The 21,196-nt window shown below is 38.0% G+C and overlaps 1 protein-coding gene across 1 annotated transcript in view; it reads right to left on the reverse strand.

Moving 5' to 3' along the window:
* Positions 1–20,056, reverse strand: part of GABRR3 (gamma-aminobutyric acid type A receptor subunit rho3) — a 366,702-nt gene extending 346,646 nt beyond the window's left edge. The window contains exon 1 of the mRNA XM_044071761.1: positions 19,969–20,056. Coding sequence (XP_043927696.1) covers positions 19,969–19,987 — 19 coding nt within the window. The 5' untranslated portion in view covers positions 19,988–20,056. The remainder of the gene's footprint in view (positions 1–19,968) is intronic.
* Positions 20,057–21,196: the final 1,140 nt, after the last annotated feature.

The following is a 21,196-nucleotide window of genomic DNA, read 5'->3' on the forward strand; positions in this document are numbered from 1 at the left end:
TGCTTACTGTTTATCCTTGATGTAATGACAACTCAATAAAGAAGTCTTCAAGGTCATTACTGAATTTGACATTGTGAGAAGTTTAACACAACACAATCAAAACAGAATAAAATACAAAATATCGGACTGCCACAGCAAACACCTCTGAACCAATGGGTCAGCAACCTACATATAAAAAGCTATATCTCAGTCCCATGTTCAGAATATGTGTTCATCTACAAAAACAGTCCACCATTATGCTGAAGTTACTCTTCTACTCTTAATGGTTTAAGTGTAGCACTATGCTGAATTTGACAATACCAATTAGTTGCTCTGCAGGTTATCAAGAGCATATGGAAAATGATTTTTCAAACAAAACATACTTTACTTCTGACTTAATGACAATTCAGCAAATACATTTGCTAGGTAATTACTTAGCATATGGAGCAGTCATTCTGCAATTACTATCAATGGGAACAGGGTATACTTAACCATCTCAGCAAGAACTGCCGCAGGTAAGGGAGTCCTTCTAGCTCAAGCTGAATATGACCTACTCATTGTAGTCACAGCTACTATGAAACACATTGCTGCCCTGCAGACCATCTCCAATAAAATTTGTAATTTCACCACTGACTCCTCCTCCCAAGTATAGCACTGTCTCACTCTCTCCAAAGCCAAATAGCTTCCATTCAGACAGCAGACCTCTTATTTAGATCCCTACTCTACAAACTCTTAAAACCTTGAAACATTCTTACCACTTGCAGAAAAAATGTCAACAAAACCTCATCTTATAACCTCAGAAATCTCTCATACTCTACTACCAGCTGCTAAGTCTAAAAACAAAACTACACTGCGCCAATCATGTGTTTTTCTACACTTGCACAAAATTCTAAGACTCTCTTCAAAATCCCCTAAAATACATCTTCTCCTATTTGAAATTTAGACTTCAATTCAAAAAGCATGTCCTTGAACAAGTCAGTGTAGGTGATCTAAGATGGAACACATCACCTTACCTGTTTAATCATTAATTCTCTCAATTTCCTTTATGTCCTCCTCCAAACACTGCCTCTATATCATTGTAAACTATTATTGTAAATATTGAACACAGCTTCTTTTTGTTTAATGTGTATCAGTTCAAGCTAATGTATGTAGCTTTTATTTCGATTATTCTTAGCCATCTATTGCATTTATGTTCATATGGGATGAGTCTGAAATTGATCCATTGTGATTATTGCACCATCCCAGTAACAAACCTAAATAAAGAAAAACAATATTCTAGCCATGGGGTTTTATGCAGCACTCCACTAAATTAGGCCACATCACTTTAGTTTTATTTATTTATTGACATTTGATCTTCAGAAAGTCCAACTGGGTAGGTATCTGTTTTCAGCAGAGGCCTGGAGAGAAAAACTCCAAAGTATTACAAAAACATTTTAAGAGCAATAATTTTACAATCTTCAAAAATAATATAAAAACATCTGCAGTTTAAATAATTATGCAAAATTTGACATAATGTGACAATATTGGCTAAAATAGATACAACCAATGTGAGAATGATATTTAGAGAAATTTTAGCTAGGTTAGAGAAAATAAAGGCAAGTTAGTATAAAACAAACAGGAATTACAATTTGAAGTGAGAGAAAAAGACAGAGTTATGGCAAATTTAGACAGAGTTAGGGGAGGGAAGCTGACTGAAGTTAGGAAGTCAGTGAAAGAGGTGGAGTAAGGAGGTATAAAGTATAAGGTACGAATAGGTACTTGTTCATCTTTAGGGATACAGTTTATCCTGGGGTTGAGAAAGAACAAATTCATATTCTGGCTAGAAAGTCTACCAGAATGGTTTTAAAGGACTGGAGGGAGGATACTGACCTGCTGGATATGGGTAAGGGGTTCCAGGTCATAGCAACATGGTATGAGTACAGACCATGCCCAGCATATTTGCTAGGTTTGTGGACAACAGTTTTAGTCACTGGATTGAAATGACTGAGTCAGAATATAGTGGCATAGAATAGTATTTAGAGCTGAACAAGTAGATGGATGCTGAATAATGCTACAGGTGGTTCGAAGCTGTGTACATGCTCTAACCAATTTAGGCTTTTAGTGCTATATGGTGGTGGGTTATGAAAAGGGTATTTTTTGCAAATTTAGCTACTTTACTATAGCATTCTTCCAGTGTTGCATTTTGTGATGCCTGGAAGTTAGTACGGACAGGAGTACCATAAAGTAGTTTGGAGATGAGGTAAGTAGTGGTGATTTAAAAAAAAACAATTTTGTATATACAGGTCACATTTAAGATTGTCTTCTAGTATCATCCCTAATAATATGATATGGGAAAAGAGTTTAATTGTATTTTAAGAGAGGATTTTAAATTTTGTTTTTTCATGAGAGATGGGTTTTGGGAAAAAAGAAGTAGCTTGTTTTGTTTGGGATGAGTATGAGTTGAGAGTTGCAAAGCCATGTTTCAGTGGATGTTAAAGCTTCCTGGATAATTTTTTTTTGGAGACTTGCCAGGTTATCTGATGTTTATATGAGTTTGGACTCATCTATGGCATCCATCTGTGGCAGAGAATACCTTTGAACAAGTTAAAACTTCCTGAGTAATTTTTTGGAGATTTCACAGGTTGTCTGATGTGCATATGAGTTTGAATTCTTCTGTGTAGTTTCTCCAGCCTATACCATGTTACCTACATTGCAAATGAAAATGCATATATTTTTCTGGTAAAATGAAAAAATATTTTTACATCTGATGTAATACAACAGCAACTCAGTAAAGAAGTGCTCTAGGGCATTATTGTACTTACACAGAGCAGAAGGCCAACATAACAACTACAATGGCAGCAGTGTATAATGTAAAATGTCACACTGTGGCAGAGAATATCTTTAACCAGTGGATCAACTGCTTATATATAAAAAGCCATATCTCACATCCATTTCAGACTTCATTATGAAACTCTCATGCAGACACCACCCTATATTCAGCTACAAAATTCTCCTAAGATTGTCATTTGAACTTTTGGAATTTCAGAGAAACACTATTATGAATCCGGTATGTAAAAATCCACTACCAATCAACCGGAGTTCCGCTGTGGCGACCCCTAACCGGGAAAAGCCGAAAGACACAACAACAACAACAACTATTATGAATCTGACCATTCCAAGTTAGTTACCCCAGTATATAGCATGTTATCTTCATCTTTTTATGAATGAAAATATAATATATTTTCTAGTAAGATGCATGGGAGTTTACTTCTGATGTAATGCCAATTTAGTAAATAAGTATTATAAACATTATTGTTCTCATATTCAGCAGATGTTCAGTGTAACAAAGATGACAGAAGCAGAGTATATGACAAAATAGACTGCAGCAGTGAACACCTGAAACCAATAGATATGCTGCCTTTATATAAATGTCCATACCTCAGTCTCTTTCATATTTCTTTAGGAGACTTTCAAGCAATAATCATAGCATATTCAGCTACAAAAAGCTCCCATGAGTGCTATATTACAGTGAATTTGGCCATATCACCTTAGTTTTCCAAGCTACAACGTGTTATCTATAATGGTTTTAACAAAAAACACTGAAGGACATATATACTGAATGAAGGTAGTTTAATAAATAGTATTATAGCGCTTTTGTGCAAAACAATTACATAGGCTTCTTCAGAATTAACCACTATGTTAAAACCAAGGATTAAATTCTATGATTGAGTCACATGAGATAAAATCCCATGATCTTATTTTTTATAACTTTAATGTTACAAAATATAAAAACTACATATTAAACTACAAAGACAGGTTACTTCTTTAATCTTCTGTCTCTTGAAAAAATGCAATGTTAATATATTCATTTAATCAGAGAAATCTTTTGGACTGCAGCCAAAGCTGCCACATCATTTCCCTCATCTGTAATTTGTTCTGAACTTCACCTCCTCTGGTGTCATAATTAAATGATCTATGACAAAAAAAGAAAAAATGCTTGCATTGTAAACAAATAGAGATAAAAATAAATAAAGCATTGTTTTCGTTGTTTTTTTTAATAGTATATATGTGTTCTTTAATCCTTTTAAACAAAGTTTGAGTCATCATACCAACATAATATCATGGATAGTAATAACATAAAGCAAAATACAGCACCCCAAATAGATAACAAGCCCAACAGCACTTACAAGTACTGCCATTGCAGTGGTTGCAGGTACCTTTGTACTCAGACACATGGCTATGCTACTATGTTAAAATACAGTGATGCTAGGTTCAAGCCGCCTCCCCACTTACAGATTGAAATCACTGGTAATATCAAGAAAGGATCTGAAGCAGGGTCAAAACATCCAGTTATTTAAGCTTCAGAGGGCATTAGAGTGAGAAGTCACAAATAAGTGCCTTAAGTACAACAATGCTAGGCTCAAGCACCCCCCCATTCCAGATTGACATCACTGGTAACATCACACAAGGCACTGAAACAGAGTCAGGATACACAGTTATTTCAGCTCAAGAAAGAATTAGAGTGAGAAGTGAAAAAAAAGTGCCTTAAGTACAGTGATGTTAGGCTTAAAGCCCCCCCCTTCCAGATTGACATAACTGGTAACATCAGGCAAAACTCCAAAGCAGTGGCAGGACACACAGTTATTTCATTTTCAGGGGGCATTAGAGTGAGAAGTCACAAAGATAAGCCTTAAATAAGGACCTTCTATATACTGTAACTCATTAGTTAGATACTTCCTGGATTAGTGTAGGGAAATATCACTGTTGTTGGTAACTCCTGCCTTAGAATGAGTGAAATTGCCCTCTTTCACCTTATTGCATGAATATTGAGCTTTCTTAAGAATACTTTCCATATCGGGTTCCCTTTCTACTGGATTTCATTTATTTTCACTCCATTGATGTACCCTAGCTACTCTACTGTTTGTCTCTCAGTTGCAAAGCTCAGTTTGTCATTATTGATTTTTGGTTGCTGCCAATCCTCTATCTGCTACATATATCTCACTCCTAACTCCCTGTCTACTTTCCCCCATCTGAGCTGTCCTAGTTCTGTCTCCTTTAGCACTCTCATATTGCTATCTGTTTATGATCTTCCCTGTTTGTCATGTTAACACTTTCAATTTTTTGCTGTTAGTTTTTAACACTGCCACTGCTATTGTGATGTCCTAGACCACTGGTTCCCAAAGTTTTTCGATTCTCGGCTCCCTTGCTGAATCCAGGTTTTCTCAAGACCCCCCCCCCCCCCGCATGGCACACATAAAGTGCATATTTTATTTATTTATTTATTTATTTGACATTTGTTTAACGAGGTTGCCCAACTGGACTAGGAGACCTGGGGAGAAAAGCTCAAAAGTACAATAAAAAAAGACAATTACCAAAAAAAAGTGTACATTCTGCTTAACAGCATAATTAACTTTAAGTTTCTAAGAGCAATATTTAAAATCTGTCCCTATTATTTGGCCCTGTCCAGCATACCTCTCAACCATATAGATTTTTGCAGAATGTCCAGATTTTTGCCTCATATTTTTGGTCTTTTTCTCATAAAATTGTTTTCTGGCAATTCACTGGCAGATCATTGAGGTTTAATCAGACAATAAGGACAGACAGTTGAGTTTCATACTTCATACCCTTCAGAAAATTCATGCTAATGCAAAACCTTGTGAGAGCAGTACTTAAAAGTGTCCCTATTTTGTGCTTTTGTACCCCCACTATTTTTGGCTTTGTCCAGATTTCTTGATCTAAGAGGGTGAGAGGTACGTGTCCAGTGGTATGGACCAGACTTACACAGACCTCATTGCTGCTGCTGCCAGGGATCACTCTCACTCTTCACTCTCTCCCCCCATGACACACACACACACACACACACACACACACACACACACACACACACACACACACACACACACACACACACACACACACACACATACACACAAACACACACAGTCTCTTTATTTACTCACTCACATTGCTCTCACTCTTTTCAGATCTCTCACACAGCCATAGTCACTTCCTCATTCGTACCTGCATTCACTCACACATCACTCTTACTCTCCCAATCACACCATACCTCTCAACCTCTTAAAAAATCTGGATAAAGTCTAAAATGATGGGGGACAAATAGAGACAGATTTTAAATATTGCTCTTACAAACTTAGAAAGTTGATAGAATCATAGGTTTTGCATTAGCATGAATTCTGTGAAGGATGTGGAGTCTTAAACTCAAATGTTTGTCATTATTTAATGACTTCAATCCTCAACTATTTGCCAGAAAATTACAGATTTTAGGAGGAACACACCAAAAATCTTCTTCTTCTTTCAGCTTTTCCCAGTTAGGGGTCACCACAGTGGATCATCTGTCTGCTCATGATTGGCAGTGGAGTTTTACGGTGTTGAGTTGCCAGGCCAGTGCCCAACCTTCCACAGAATGCACACACATGCACACACTCACACCTAGGGCCAATTTAGAGTGTCCAATCCACCTACTGCATGTCTTTGGGATGTGGAAGGAAACCGGAGCACCTGGAGAAAACCCACGTGACCACAGGGAGGACATGCAGACTCTGCACAGAAGGCACCCCAGCCGAGAATTGAATCGGAGAACCTCTTGCTGTGAGGCAAGGAACACACCAAAAATATGAGGCAAAAATCTGGACATTCTGCGAAAATCTGTACAGTTGAGAGGTGTGAATCACACACACACACACACACACACACACACACACACACACACACACACACACACACACACACACACACACAGAGTAACTTCCTCATTCATACCCGCATTCACTCACATATTGCTCTCTCTCTCTCTCTCTCTCTTTCTCTCCCGATCAAACACATACACAATCACTTCCTCATTCATACCTGCATTCACTCACACATCGCTCTCACTCTCCACCCAATCAAACACACACACACTCACTTCCTCATTCATACCTGCATTCACTCAAACATCGCTCTCACTCTCGCCCCATCAAACACACACACAGTCACTTCCTCATTCATACCTGCATTCACTCACACATCGCTCTCACTCTCCACCCAATCAAACACACACACACTCACTTCCTCATTCATACCTGCATTCACTCACACATTGCTCTCACTCTCTCCCGATCAAACACACACACACAGTCACTTCCTCATTCATACTTGCATTCACTCACACATCACTCTCATTCTCTCCCGATCAAGCACACACACACAGTCACTTCCTCATTCATCAAAACACACACGAAAAACTGAAAAGTTTTATACAACTGCAAAAAACAATAAGTGAGTCCAACAGACCACAGCCACACGATAAATCCAAAAACCTTTACTTGTTAACGTTTTCGTGTACAAAAATAAATACACTTCTTCAGACAAGTACTACTGAAACCTCTTGTGAGTTTAAATATACTCACATACCAACAGTTGTATTCAATTAACTAAGTAATTCATCAATTAAACAATTTACTTTCATTTTAACCTCCTTAAAAACTGCAACTTAATATAAAGTGCTCACTAAGAAAAAAGAATTCCTAATTAAAAACTAATGTTTTAAACACAATTTTCTTCACTATATTATAAGCCATCAAACAATGTATATATACAGAATAAAAATATTATTATACAAATGCATATCAAATTCATATTATATACATAGTAAATAAATAAATGAATCTGTAATGCATTCACCAATTAAGACCAAAGAAAATTCCTCATTCATACCTGCATTCATTCACACATCCCTCTCATGTCTGTCACACCCACTTACGCATTCATTCATACATCAGTCTTTCTCTCCCGATCTCACACCCACATGCCACACACCCACTTACGCATTAATTCATACATCGCTCTCTCCCAATCTCACACTCGCATGCCACACACCCACTTACACATTCATTCATACATCCCTCTCATTCCCCCGATCTCACACAGACACACAGCCACTTCTTCATTCATACCTGCATTCATTCACACACACACACACACACACACACACACACACACACACACACACATAGACACACACACACACACACACACACACAAAGCCACTGCCTCATTCATACCTGCATTCACTCACACATCCTCTCACTCTCCTGATCTCACACATACACACAGCCACTTCTTCATTCATTCCTGCATTCACTCACACTCATCACAAACTAGTAAGCTTAACTGAAAAATAAACCGTGAACTGTTCACGGTTTATTTTGCAGCTAAGCTTAGTTCACGACACCGCTGTGAGGAAGCCTTGGCACCACAGGGTGCCACGGCACACACTTTGGGAACCCCTGTCCTAGATTATTAAGACATTTCTACTTTCCTTTGCTAGTCCAGACTGATTGTTTTCCTTCAGGAGTTTGATCCCACTCCACTTTGCCTCAACACACTTGGCTTTGCTTCACTCTCAACCCTACCCCCATTCCCACACACCCCTAACATAATTTCCTTTATACTGGGCCTATCTCTTTCTACTTTCCTTTGCTAGTCCAGACTGATTGTTTTCCTTCAGTAGTTTGATCCCACTCCACTTTGCCTCAACACACTTGGCTTTGCTTCACTCCAAACCCTACCCCCATTTCCACCTACCCCTAACATAATTTCCTTTATACTGGGCCTATCTCTTTCTATCCAAATTCCTACCTATCACAAGACCCCTCACTCCTCCCACCTGTAGGAACATAACCATCTCACAAATAACCAGTCACAGGCTCTCACTCCTCTCAGTCAATGAAATTACATCTGCCTAATTTGCTCTTCATACAATTACATGCACCAAATTTCATTATTAGCATCCTTATTTATATTCTGATCCTTATACATCTGATTAACTTCAGATATCATTGATTCTATTCAGTTTTCTTTCTCATTATTACACAATTAGAATTAACAAATAAGACAAATCTTCTCTACTTACTTCTGTTCATTAACTCCAACTCTGCCTCACTCCATTTCATATTACATACAACACTTCAGTTTTTCCTCTTCTCTATAATCACTGAAATTTCAAACGTCTCTTTCTGGTGCTACTAACATCCTATCTAACATGATATCACTGTATCCTTTCACCTCTATACACTTGTCCTACTGCAGTTTACTCAATACACTATCAAATCAGGAGTAGTTATACTAACATATCACTGCCTTTTTAATCTCTCAACTTGTTTTTATTTTAAGTACAAAATGCTTTACTACTACCACTCTACTCAAAAAATAAAACACATGCATATCCCCACTAAATCAATACATTACCTCCCACATTGTGGTGATGTCTACCCAAATCTAGCCTCGCAAAACTCGCTAATTATTCTAATAGCAAAGAACCACCCTGATAAAATTGTAAAGTAACTAGCTCTCCTTCAAGTACAACCTCAAACTATATCTCTTTCCAGCTGTACTATCCTATCATTAGACAACCACCTATCTGTACTAATAAAACGAGCACATCAAACCCCTCACCCCATCATTCTCCCACCTGTCTTTCAGAAAACTGAATATTGTCACTATCAATCTCTGTAGCATTTGTAACAAAATTATAGAACTTCATGCTTGGATATTCTAGTATAATCCTTATATTCATACCATCACTGAAACATGGCTTATGTTTGACATTAAAGAGTCTGAACTACCCCCTCCAGGCTACAGTATTATCAGAGATGATAGGTCCCATATGAAAACAAGAGGGGTAGCTTTAATTTAAATTAATTCATACAATCTCTCTTCCTATTCACACAACATTAAAAAATTCCAAAATTCCGAAATACTAGTATCTCTGCACTGTTAAAGCTTAAAAAACAGCCATGTTTTGGTACAGTCTATATCCCTCCTGGAAATAATATAACAACTTTAGAAGAAACCCTCTACTGGACGATAGTTATATACCTTATAAAAAAAAATTATACTAGGAGAAGTAAATATTCTGATCGGCAAAACCCTACATTAGACTTTCCCCTCAGCTATAATATCAAACAACACACTATTTTAATAACACCAACAGTACAGGTGTAACTCTAGACTGGATACTGATAAATTTACAACCTCTGGAACCTATTCAAAATCAGTTAGAAACCAACCTGCCACTTGTACCCATAGAAATAAAAAAATACCACCCACCATCCTAACACTCACCAGCTTAAAACAACCTGAAACCTTTCTAAATTCAAGAAAGGCTCCTTCATTGATACATTGAAAGCCTTTAATCGGTCTGTCCTAAAAACTCTTCCACTTGACAGGGCAGGCAATACTTGTAATACCTTATTCTTAAATACTCTAAACAGGTACACCCCACTCCACAAAAAAGTAAAAATTAACCACATACCATGGCTCACTACCCAGACAAAAATTACAATGTCTAACAGGGACAAAACTTGGAAAGAATGACTTAAAGTGCCCTGTAACCTGCAATTTTATTGATAATTGTGCAATCTGAGTAAAAAACAGGTTAACCTAGACAAAAAAAAAAATAAAAATAAAAACAATATTATAGCCATCTACAACTTTAACACAAAAATGACCTCTGAAAATTCTGGACATAATTACATAACTTGTTACATCCTAGCTCAAATAAAGAAGCAACCATTTTTATAATAGCTCTCCACTAGAAACTGCAATTTTATTCAATACCTACTTCATAGAAAGCATTACCTCCCTAACTAAAAACTCTTCACCCCATCCAGTAATTTTACTACCCCATCAATGACAGCCAGTCCTAGTAATTCAGCAAACAACTGGTTAGACCAAAACCAACATTCACCATACACCATTCACACTACCACTTCCTTTACTCCTCCTCCCCCCAGTATCTCCACATGAGCCTAATTCACCCTCTATATCCATTGCTAGCAACTTCCACTTAGGCCCTGTATCCACATCAATGATAAAAAAACTTCTACTTAAGCTCAAACCTTGCTTCACTTCAGCTGACAACTTCCCACCTGAATACCTAAAGATAGCTGCTGATGCCATAGCATACCCAGTCTCTGTCCTTATCAATAAATCAATAACTGAAATCTATGTACCCTCACTATGGGAAAAATACTATATTATCCTTCTTCATAAAGGTGGCATCTCAGTTGATATTTGTAATTTTTGGCCTATTGCAATATTATTACCGCTTTCAAAAATTCTTAAAAGTTATATTCATAAGCAACTTCTCCACTATCTTCTATAAGAGCATTTCTTAACATCCACCCAACATGGCTTCCACTCAACACATAGTACAACTACTGCCCTCCTATCACTCAAAGACACTGTAAACAAATATAGGGACTTGGGCAAATTTGTTTCTTCCTCATTTCTTGACCTGTAAACAGCCTTTAATACACTTTCTCATCCTAAACTCCTTTATAAAGTGTCTCAGCCTGGACTATCCCCTTCTTCATTACTGTGGTTTATAGCTATTTAATTGACAGGTTCTAGTCTGTGAAATGGCAGAATACTCTCTCTCCATACCTGAAAGTCTCCACTGTGTAGCCCAAGGCTCTATTCTTCTCCCCTTTTCTTTACTATCTTTAACAATGATATCTATAACTCTGTAGGTCCATCCTCTGTTATACAATATGCTGATGATTTAATGCTTATATATACATCTTATAACTTGTCTCAGCTCTTAAATTTTATGCAAGAAGCTTTTCTCCTTAGTTGAGAAATGGCTCCATAATGTACATTTACTACTCAGCTCTTAAAAAAAAAAAAGGTTACTGCCATTTTTCCCCAAATCACACACACACCTGATAAAATGAATTTCAAAATCTTTTCACAAAAAAAACTGAAACTGAAATAATCTCCATACAGAATATCTTGCAGTGAGTACAGATGATATCCTTAAATTTGACCTGCATGTTCAAAATAGCATAAAAAGAATCACAAAAAATTAGGAATGCTCTGCTAGCATAAAAAATGTCCTTAGCAACACCAACAAAACCACTCTTGCCACTACGTACCTTCTTCCTTCTCTCTTGTATGATGCACTCATCCTAACCAAACTTCAGGCTACAGATAAAAATATGCTGGAGGCAAGCTGTAATAATGTTGCAAAATTTGCCACCAACAAACAATACCACTGCCATCGCTGTATTGCCCTTAAGGCTTTGAACTGGCTTGAACTGCATTACCACCTAGATTACATACAGGTTATGTGCACACAGAACATTATTCACAATGCCGATGGCTGTCCTGCTTTTACACCTATTCTCCTATTCTCCATTTCTTCTCAGCATATATGAACCCCAGAAATCCTCATGGCCATTAAGTTGCTGCAATACCTTCTATCTAATTACCTCCTCTCCTCATCACAGCATGGTTTTAGACCATCACACAGCACACATACATTCTGCTCTGTTATCTTATCTATCTAACTACAATCCATCTTCACAGAAATAGTGACGACCTAGTAATCACTACTTTCCTTGATTTATCAAAAGCATTTGACACGGCTTTTCATTATCTGTAACTAAATAAACTCTCTAACCTAGGTCTCTGCGGTAACACAGTATGTTGGTTTGCTTCATACCTTTGTAACAGAATTCAATGCCTCAGATGGAAACAAGCCATATATCCCTCATTCCCTCTATCAGTAGGAATACCACAAGGTTCTATACTTAAACCCCTTCTATTTAATATCTTTATTACTGATCTTGCCAAGCACTCTGTCAATGTCTCAATCATCCAATATACAGATTTTACAATCATCTGCAAAGCCAAATCAGTCTCTGAACTACAGAACCTCTCTCACACCACATTCACATCTGTGGAAACTGGTTGACGGACTTTAACCTCATCTTTAATAAAAAAAAAACAAAGCTTATGCCTTTCAATGAAACCCCCCACACTAAGACCAAAACCATTTTCTCTATCACTTTATCAAATGGTACAGCAGTCAGTGTAGTCTCCCACATCAAACTTCTGTGAATTACAATTGATTATCGGCTAAAATGTGATATACATATAGAAGAAGTTACTAAAAAGTCTCATCAAAAACTAGGGATGCTATATAGAGCCAATATATACCTAACTATCTATTCAAGACAGCACATTGCCTCATCATTTCTGCTTGCAGCCCTCACATATGCATCATCTGTACTAACTAACCTAAATGCATCCCAATTTAGTAAACCGGAGCAAATTTACATTAAAATTATTAAATTCACTATCATCTCTCAGGCACATACACACTATTGCACCAGTTAAACAAGTCAACTGGCTTGAATTTTCTAACTACCTCACCTCACTCCAACTGAAACATGCCCACAAAATTCTCTATTACCCAGACACTTTCCCTGCCTTCAAAACTCTACTACCCTGGAACACTCCAAACAGAAACCTTGGATCAACAGACAAGTCCTTATGCACTGAAACACCAATTTCTAACTCACATTCTGCTCTTACTCCATTGCTAAATTCTAGAGCTCAATTCCACTGTCTATTCAGGTTAGCTTTGATCTCCAATATTTCAGACTACAATTACAATCATGCTTTTATTCATTACATTTCTGCTAATGCCCACTTACAACTCCATCAATCATACCCAGTTGACCACCATCATCTTTTCTAGCCAAGTTCCTTCTAACTATTAACAATTTCCTAAATTTCTTACCATAATGTCATTTACTTATAACCCTCACATTGTTTTAATTCCATTTACCCTACTCCATCTATAAACCAACTGCTTACTCCTCTGAAATCATCTTTATGACACCTGTTCTCATACACTAAGTCATCTTCTATACAATTTCTACTTTCAGTCTCTCAAACATTAACCACAAATGATTAATACTCAATCCCTGTATTTTTGGCTTGTAAAGTAAAACAATGTATGCAAATGTTTATACCTCTACAAAATGCTTAACAGTCAATGTCTGTATTTTGCTTGTAATGCAAAAGAATGTATACTATTTTTGTGATATAGTGAACTACCTCCATGTACCATTTCCTGTCTAACTATGGAGCTTTTCTCCCCAGGCCTTAACTGAAAAGGGGTTTTGACTGTAAGCCAGATACAGTTTCCTGGTAAAACAAATGTAAAATAAAATAAATAAATACATGTGATCAATCATCCACAGTATTTAAATGTCTTCTGTGGCTCTGCTCAACAGGGCACTGGAAAATAACTTTCTTGTGTGGCGTAAGCCAGGGAACCTTGTTGGCTAGGCTTACTTAGGCCCTTGGGCCGATAGCCTAGTACCTACTATGAACCTATGTTTAATTAAAAACATATACAACATCAGTAGCAGTAAAAGTTCAAACAAACATAAACTAATGAGTCCATGAAAAAATAAAAATTCAGAATGTAAATGAATAAATATATAAAAAATATGTATGCAAAACATTTTGTCAACCTTGTTGGCTAGGCTTACTTAGGCCCTTGGGCCAATAGCCTAGTACCTACTATGAACCTATGTTTAATTAAAAACATATACAACATCAGTAGCAGTAAAAGTTCAAACAAACATAAACTATTGAGTCCATGAAAAAATAAAAATTCAGAATGTAAATGAATAAATATATAAAAAATATGTATGCAAAACGTTTTGTCTAACAAAATGTTCATAAATAATAACCTATTAATGGATGACTATATTAAAGAAAATATTGTTCTAACTAAATGCCCCCAAATCATTCTCAAAATCTGTTCAGCAAAGTTGTTGTTGTTGTCTTTCGGCTTTTGGTTAGGGGTCGCCACAGTGGAACTCCAGTCCGCTAATGATTGGCAGTAGATTTTCACGAACGTCGAGGTGCCAGCTCGATGTTCAACCTTCAGCGAAGGCATGCCCATTTACGCATGTCTTTCGAACGCCCACCAAAAAAATTTATCTGAGTATCTGAGTGTTATGGATGAAAGCATTAAACTCTCTATACACATTATTTAGTGTGATTATTCTTTGAAGTTTTCTTTGGGTTATAGAATCAAAAACAGCAGTTTTTTCATTATTAATGGTTTTGGACTGTTTAAAGTGGCTGTTTTGTGTTATTTTTGACTAATAGTGGTAGATAGTTTGCCCAAAATATCCAGTGACTGGGGCAATCCAATCAAACAGGAAAAAAGACATAAGCACATATGTGCATGACATATTGTCTAGCAGACCAGTAACCTAATATAGGACGGACATTTTGACAAATCAACTAAGCAAAATGCTGACCTGTGGCCTATAATTGGCTATGTTCATAATGGATTAGCAAGTAAATGGACACCTAAAATTTATTCATTGCACAAATACTTTATAGAGAGAGTTCAGTTGCCAGGGCACAAAGGACTCTTGTTATAGCAAAATTGGCTTAAAGTGTCAACTTTGCAAAAAGCAAAAGAGGGTATGAAGGATTAGTTAAGTTCAACAAAAGAGCAAATATGTCAGTGCCATGGTTCTGTATCAATGTTGACATTAGCAAAGTTGTATCTAAATGCAGGTTTTGTACTCAGCATAGATCATCTCAAAGAAGAAAATCCCAATTGTGTCTCCATTTCCAAAATGACCCTGACAAAGGATTGTAGCAAACCTATATAAACACAATGAGCCAAACTCCTTAGTAGTAGGTTCTGGTATTAATCCTCACTTAAAGGTCATTGTTTTCCTTTCCAGTTCAGCTGCTAATGCAATACTAGGTTAATGTCTGGTTCTGCACTGGACGGTTGTTTGCTCAAAATCACCATCATAGTGGTTTCCTAATTGAAAGGAGGGATTGCTCTAGGTGAAAGTATGTACCTAACTGTCCAGAGACTGCTTGCTGGTCTAGTGGCAGTAACAACCATGTGGAATGCAGGGGTCCTGTTTTTTTTTTTTTTGTCTGTTATAAATAATGTATTTAGCCCTGGTAACCTCTGATTTGCTACAAGAAGTCAGAAACTGAGCTAAGCACTTTTATTGTGACCAGCTATATCAGATTGATTCTGTACTGCAGCCAGCAATAACTGGGCTGTTACTTTATGTTTTTATTTTTTCCGTTTTCTGCTTAATATTGCATATACACTTATTGTTGCACTGTGTTTTAGCTGTTTTAGTGACATTTGCAGGAAATTAATTTTAATGTCTTCTTTTAACTTTGGTGGCAGAAGAAAAAGTCAGAGTTGTTTTCAGGCTAATTACTATATTTCAGTTGAAGAAAGGTGTGTTGCTCTTGGCTAGTGTGCATACCTCCCAACCTTTTATCACAAGAATTTTGAAAAAAAAAAGTCAAATAATGGGGAGACAAAGACCCAAAATTAAAGACAAGTTTTAAATATTGTTCTTGAGAGTTGATAGAATAATAGGTGTTTGTATTTGCATGCATTTTCTAAAGGATATGAAGTCTGAAACTCAACTGTCTGTCTTTATTTAGTGGCTTCAATCCTCAAAAGTTTGCCAGAAAAGCACAAATTGCATAAGGAGCAGACTGAAAATAAGAGGTAAAAATCTGGACATTCTTCAAAATTCTGGACAGTTTAGACTTATGTAGTGTGCTCTAATAAGCTTTTTCCTGTTTTTTTTTTTTTTTGTCTGTTATAAATACTGGATTTTAGCTCTAAAGCCTCTGAGTTGCGACAAGAAGCTACATGCTGAGCTAAGCACTCCTATTGTCACCAGTTTATACCAGATCAACTGGTTAAGACTGAAAGTCTTCCTGTCTGTTTCCCCTCTATTGCCAGCCTCATTGTATTAGGTTTACTAAGGCAGTGTACCAGTTGCCTCATGCTCATAGATAACTAACCCTTGTGTAACATAAACACTTTTGTCTGTGAGAGGTATAAATACTTAATCTTGACATTAATACTGAATGGAATCCTTCCTTCACCTTGAATGATGCCTAGGCACAAAGGAAAAATAATTAGTTGCAATAGTTGGCTAAATAATTGATGTAATTTCAGGGGATCCAGTATGTTCATAGGTATGTACTAGGCTATCGGCCCTAAGGCCTATATAAGCCTAGCCAAACGAGGTTCCCTGGCTTTCACCATCCAAGAAAATTATTTTCCTGTCCCCCTGTCAAGCAGCACCACAGCAGTGATCCCCAGGGTGAATTTCCTGTTTCCCATCCAATTGTCAAGATTTCTCTTAAAGAGAGCTAATGAGGAGCTCTGCTTGACATGAATGGGTAGCCTGTTCCAGAGCATGGGAAGTCTCTGGGACAGGCATCTATCCCTCCAGCATGTTCTGTTTATTGTGGTGAAAAGGTTTAGGTCCTTGGAGCATGTGGCTCGGACAGATTGGGATTTCTTTAAGTGTAGCATGTCCATCAGATCTGGGTTAGATATGGCTTTGTATGTTAAACAGAGGTAGCCTCTGAGTAGGCGATATGTGGCAGAGTAGAGCTGGAGTTTTTTGAGATGGTCTACGTATGGCATATGTTTGAGGCCAGTAATCCTCCTAGTGAGGTATTTCTGTGGCCTTTCTAGATGTTGCAGATGTCTTGCGAGGTACATGCCAAATGGGACATTGTACTCTATAATGGGTCTGGTGAGGGATGAGTAGAGAGGAATGATGACCTCTCTTTTTCTGGAGGAGAACCCCTTTGTGATGAGGTGTGCCATGTAGAAGGATTTCCTGACTACTGTGGTGACATGATTATCAAAGGAGAGACTACTGTCCACCTGTGTCCCAAGGTCTCATCACACTTTCGGTGTTTAGTAGGCTACCGCCTCTGTGGTAGTTCATGGGTACAGTGTTTTTCCCAAAGGGGATGACAATGCACTTCTTGGTATTTAGCTTTAGGCCATGACTTTGACACCAAGCATCAGTCTCAGTGAGGCCTTTTTGTACAATGTCCACATCCATAGGCAAATCTATTATGGCTCCTAGTTTGCAATCATTTGCGAATTTCATTAGCCAAAGACCAGCTGTATTAGCCTGGACTTCAGAGAAGTAGATACCAAATAGGAGAGGACCCAGGACTGAACCCTGTGGTACTCTGCTTGTCACTGGTCTGAAGTCAGATTTGGAGTTGGCTACTTTCACTGTGTGGGTTCTGTCAGTGAGCCAGTTGGCCACCCATCTTGTGACATATGGATTTATTCCTAGTCCAATGAGTTTATCTATAATACCAGAGTGGGAGATGGTGTCAAAAGCCTTGGCGAGGTTAAGATAGGCTGTGTGCACCACCTTACCCTCATCTATGGCCTGGTGACTGCTTTGCAGAAGTCAATCAGGTTTAGGAGGTATGATCTATCTTTTACAAACCCAAACTGAGTGGGGTCCAGAGTTTGGAGGTTACCTATGTCTTTGTTTATAAGCTCCAGGATGATGCATTCCATGGCCTTGTAGACCAGGCTCATCAAGCTAATGGGGCAGTAGTTCCTGGGGTCAGTGATGGCACTCCCTTTGTGGAGTGGGATAACCATTGCTGTGCACACAAAGCCTGAAGTGAGGCTATGGTTGAACATGGTATTTAGGTTGGGTGTCAGTTTGTTCTGTAGTTCGTGCAGAACGCAGCCTGGGATGTTATTTGGTCTCATGGATGCTGTGTTCTTGGCTTTGGAGAGTGTGGTCTTTACATGTGCATCCATGATTACAGGGGCTTTGCAATCTTCTGGTATGGAGACGTGCTCTTTGGGATGTGAGGGGAGGTGTAAAGTTTGCACTGAACCTGTCTGCCAGGATGTTGGCAATATCAGTTGGTTCGGTAAATGTAGTGCCATTGTGCTGTAGTTCCGAGCAGATCTTAGTGTTGCCATTGAGATTTTTGACATAGTTGTAGAAAGCTTTGTGGTTGTCTTTAGAAAACATGGTGATTTTATTTTCATAACTAGCTTTGCAGGATTTTAGGAGGGATCTCATCTTCTTGCTGAGGTTGACCAGGGAGTTTCTACAATCATGAAATTTTACTCTTTTTTGCAACAGTTTCTTCCTTCTGTTGTAGAGTTTGTTTACGGCAGGGGACCACCAGATTGGCTTCCTTTTTTTGGAGGTTAGTGTCTTGGTTCTGTTGGGGATGGCACATTCCATGCACTCGTGTATGTGCTTATGCAGTGCTTTTGTATATGAGTCAACAGTCGTGTCTTTATTTTCCATCTGTGTGGGTGACGTGAAGTTGGCCACTTCTGACTTAAGAAGCATGAAGTTGGCTTTGAAGAAATTTTTTATGGTGGTTTCCTTAATGGGGGGTGGGGGCAGGATATGGATTTCTAGGGTGATTAGCTTGTGGCTGGACCTGACCAGTGAGGAGTTGATCTCTGGCGTGGAGCATCTGTTACCCATATTGGTAATGACCAGGTCAAGGATGTTGCTGCCCCTGGTAGGGGTATGGACAAGCTGATCCAGGGCGTTGGAATTGATGAATTTCAGAAAACGTTGGGCAGATGAGTTAGTACATGAGTAGTTTTCCCAGTTGATGGTGGGGTAGTTGAAATCTCCCAATATTAGGGTATTAATATTATCTAGTATATCAAGAAACATGAAGTGGGCATCCTGGGGCATGGTGGGGGATCTGTAGCAAGCTACACCCTGGATTGTAGTCTTGCCCAGTGTTAGTTGCACTTGGATAATTTTGGATGCATTATGTTGAGCAACTAGCCTGGCGGTGTGGATATCCTTTAAGAATATGGACACGCCTCCTCCTTTAGTGTTTTGGTCCAGGTTAGGTGGCTGAAAGGTGTGGTAAGAATTGTAGCCTGGTAATGCAGATGTGCTCTCTGGAGCCTTAAACCAGGTCTCTGTCACTGCACAGATGTCAATGTTCTCCATCTTATATCCATGTCAGCATGGGATGAGATGCTCAATAGTCTAACTTGCTTTTTTTAAAGATGATCTAAATCTTTCCTGCCCCCAAGGGGCATCTTTTTAGTCAGAGTCCAGTTAATCAACATTCCAATGTGGAGAACATACAAAACCCAAAATGAGTTCACATAAAGGTGTCTCTCCTCAATGCCAGAAGCCCATTTTTGCTTTTCATCATTGATTTCTTTAATTACAACCAAAGAGTTAGGGAAACTTCTCCATATGTGATTAGATATTTTCAATAATCAAAAACAGATTAAAATACAAAATTTATTTGGTTTATTTCAGAAGTTATTAAGTTTTGCATTCAAACTGTTTTATTAGTTCTTACCTCCAAACCCAGGTCTCATTGCAAAGTCATGCTCATCAATTTGAAGAAGCTTTTCTGACTGTGCATAATGTTTTCTGGTTGTATCCAATTTTCTCTTATGACTTTCTGACATTCTACAAAAGAATACATGATAACTGTTTAAGGTATACGAACAGAGTATTCAGAGAACAGCTGCCAACATTATTACAAACAATATAGTTTCTCAGATCAAACTTTGTCAGAAGCCATTGGTTTCTATGCAGTGGTTCTGTTTCAATGTATTGCAGACTGCAGTTTATGTATTATATGAACATATAAAAATGCTAATGGAAGAAAGAAAAATAGTCTGTTAGCCTAATGTACTTTATTTATGTATATCTTAAAAGATGTAAAACACTTATTCTAGCAAGACCTTTTCAGGCTCAGCTTGGGAGCACTGTCTAGTTAAGTGACTTGCTCAGAATCACATAGTAGATGAATGAAGGCTGCTCACAGCCTTAATGCTCTGAGCTAATTGCCAAACAGAGCAAAGTTGTTTTAAGATACTTTATACCTTCTGGCAGTTTATGCTGAACTTCACTTGCAACCAGTTTGATCCTTGTTGTAGTACAGCAATGCCCTTTTAACCTCTAGATCCTTCCTCAAACTCCTGTATTCAGCAGTGTACTCTGTCAGACAGTCCCACAGGTCAGGGACTTCCTGGAAATGTAGCCTTCAGAGGTGTGTGTGTGTGTGTGTGTGTGTGTGTGTGTGTGTGTGTGTGTGTGTGTGTGTGTGTGTGTGTGTGTGTGTGTGTGTGTGTGTCTGTGTGTGTGTGTGTGTGTGTGTGTGTGTGTGTCTGTGTGTGTGTGTCTGTGTGTGTGTCTGTGTGTGTGTGTGTGCGTGTATTCACATGCATGGAGCAGACATTGGGTGGCCAATGGCACATACTTAGAAGCATGAGCAAATTCTTCTCTCTAACATTTCTTTATTTTAAAGAACAAAAACAAGGTGGAACACTGCTGTACCTAGAAGCTTTTAATTAACTAAAACTGAAAAATACAGTAAACAGGATGAGCGCTTTCGGGATATACCCTTCATCAGATGTAGATCAAACATTAAACAAACATTTTATATATATCAATAGCCAATCACATTCAGTAAAAAACGCCTATTTTGTAGGACAGGTTTAATAGGTATAACTTCATTTAATCCTGGCTTCCTATTGGCCATTAAATCAACAATCCATCTGGTTTCTGCCAGTTCTGTT

This window comes from Protopterus annectens, chromosome 5.part0 (assembly GCF_019279795.1).
Source record: "Protopterus annectens isolate FY-2018-M chromosome 5.part0, PAN1.0, whole genome shotgun sequence".
Taxonomy (NCBI): Eukaryota; Metazoa; Chordata; order Ceratodontiformes; family Protopteridae; genus Protopterus; species Protopterus annectens.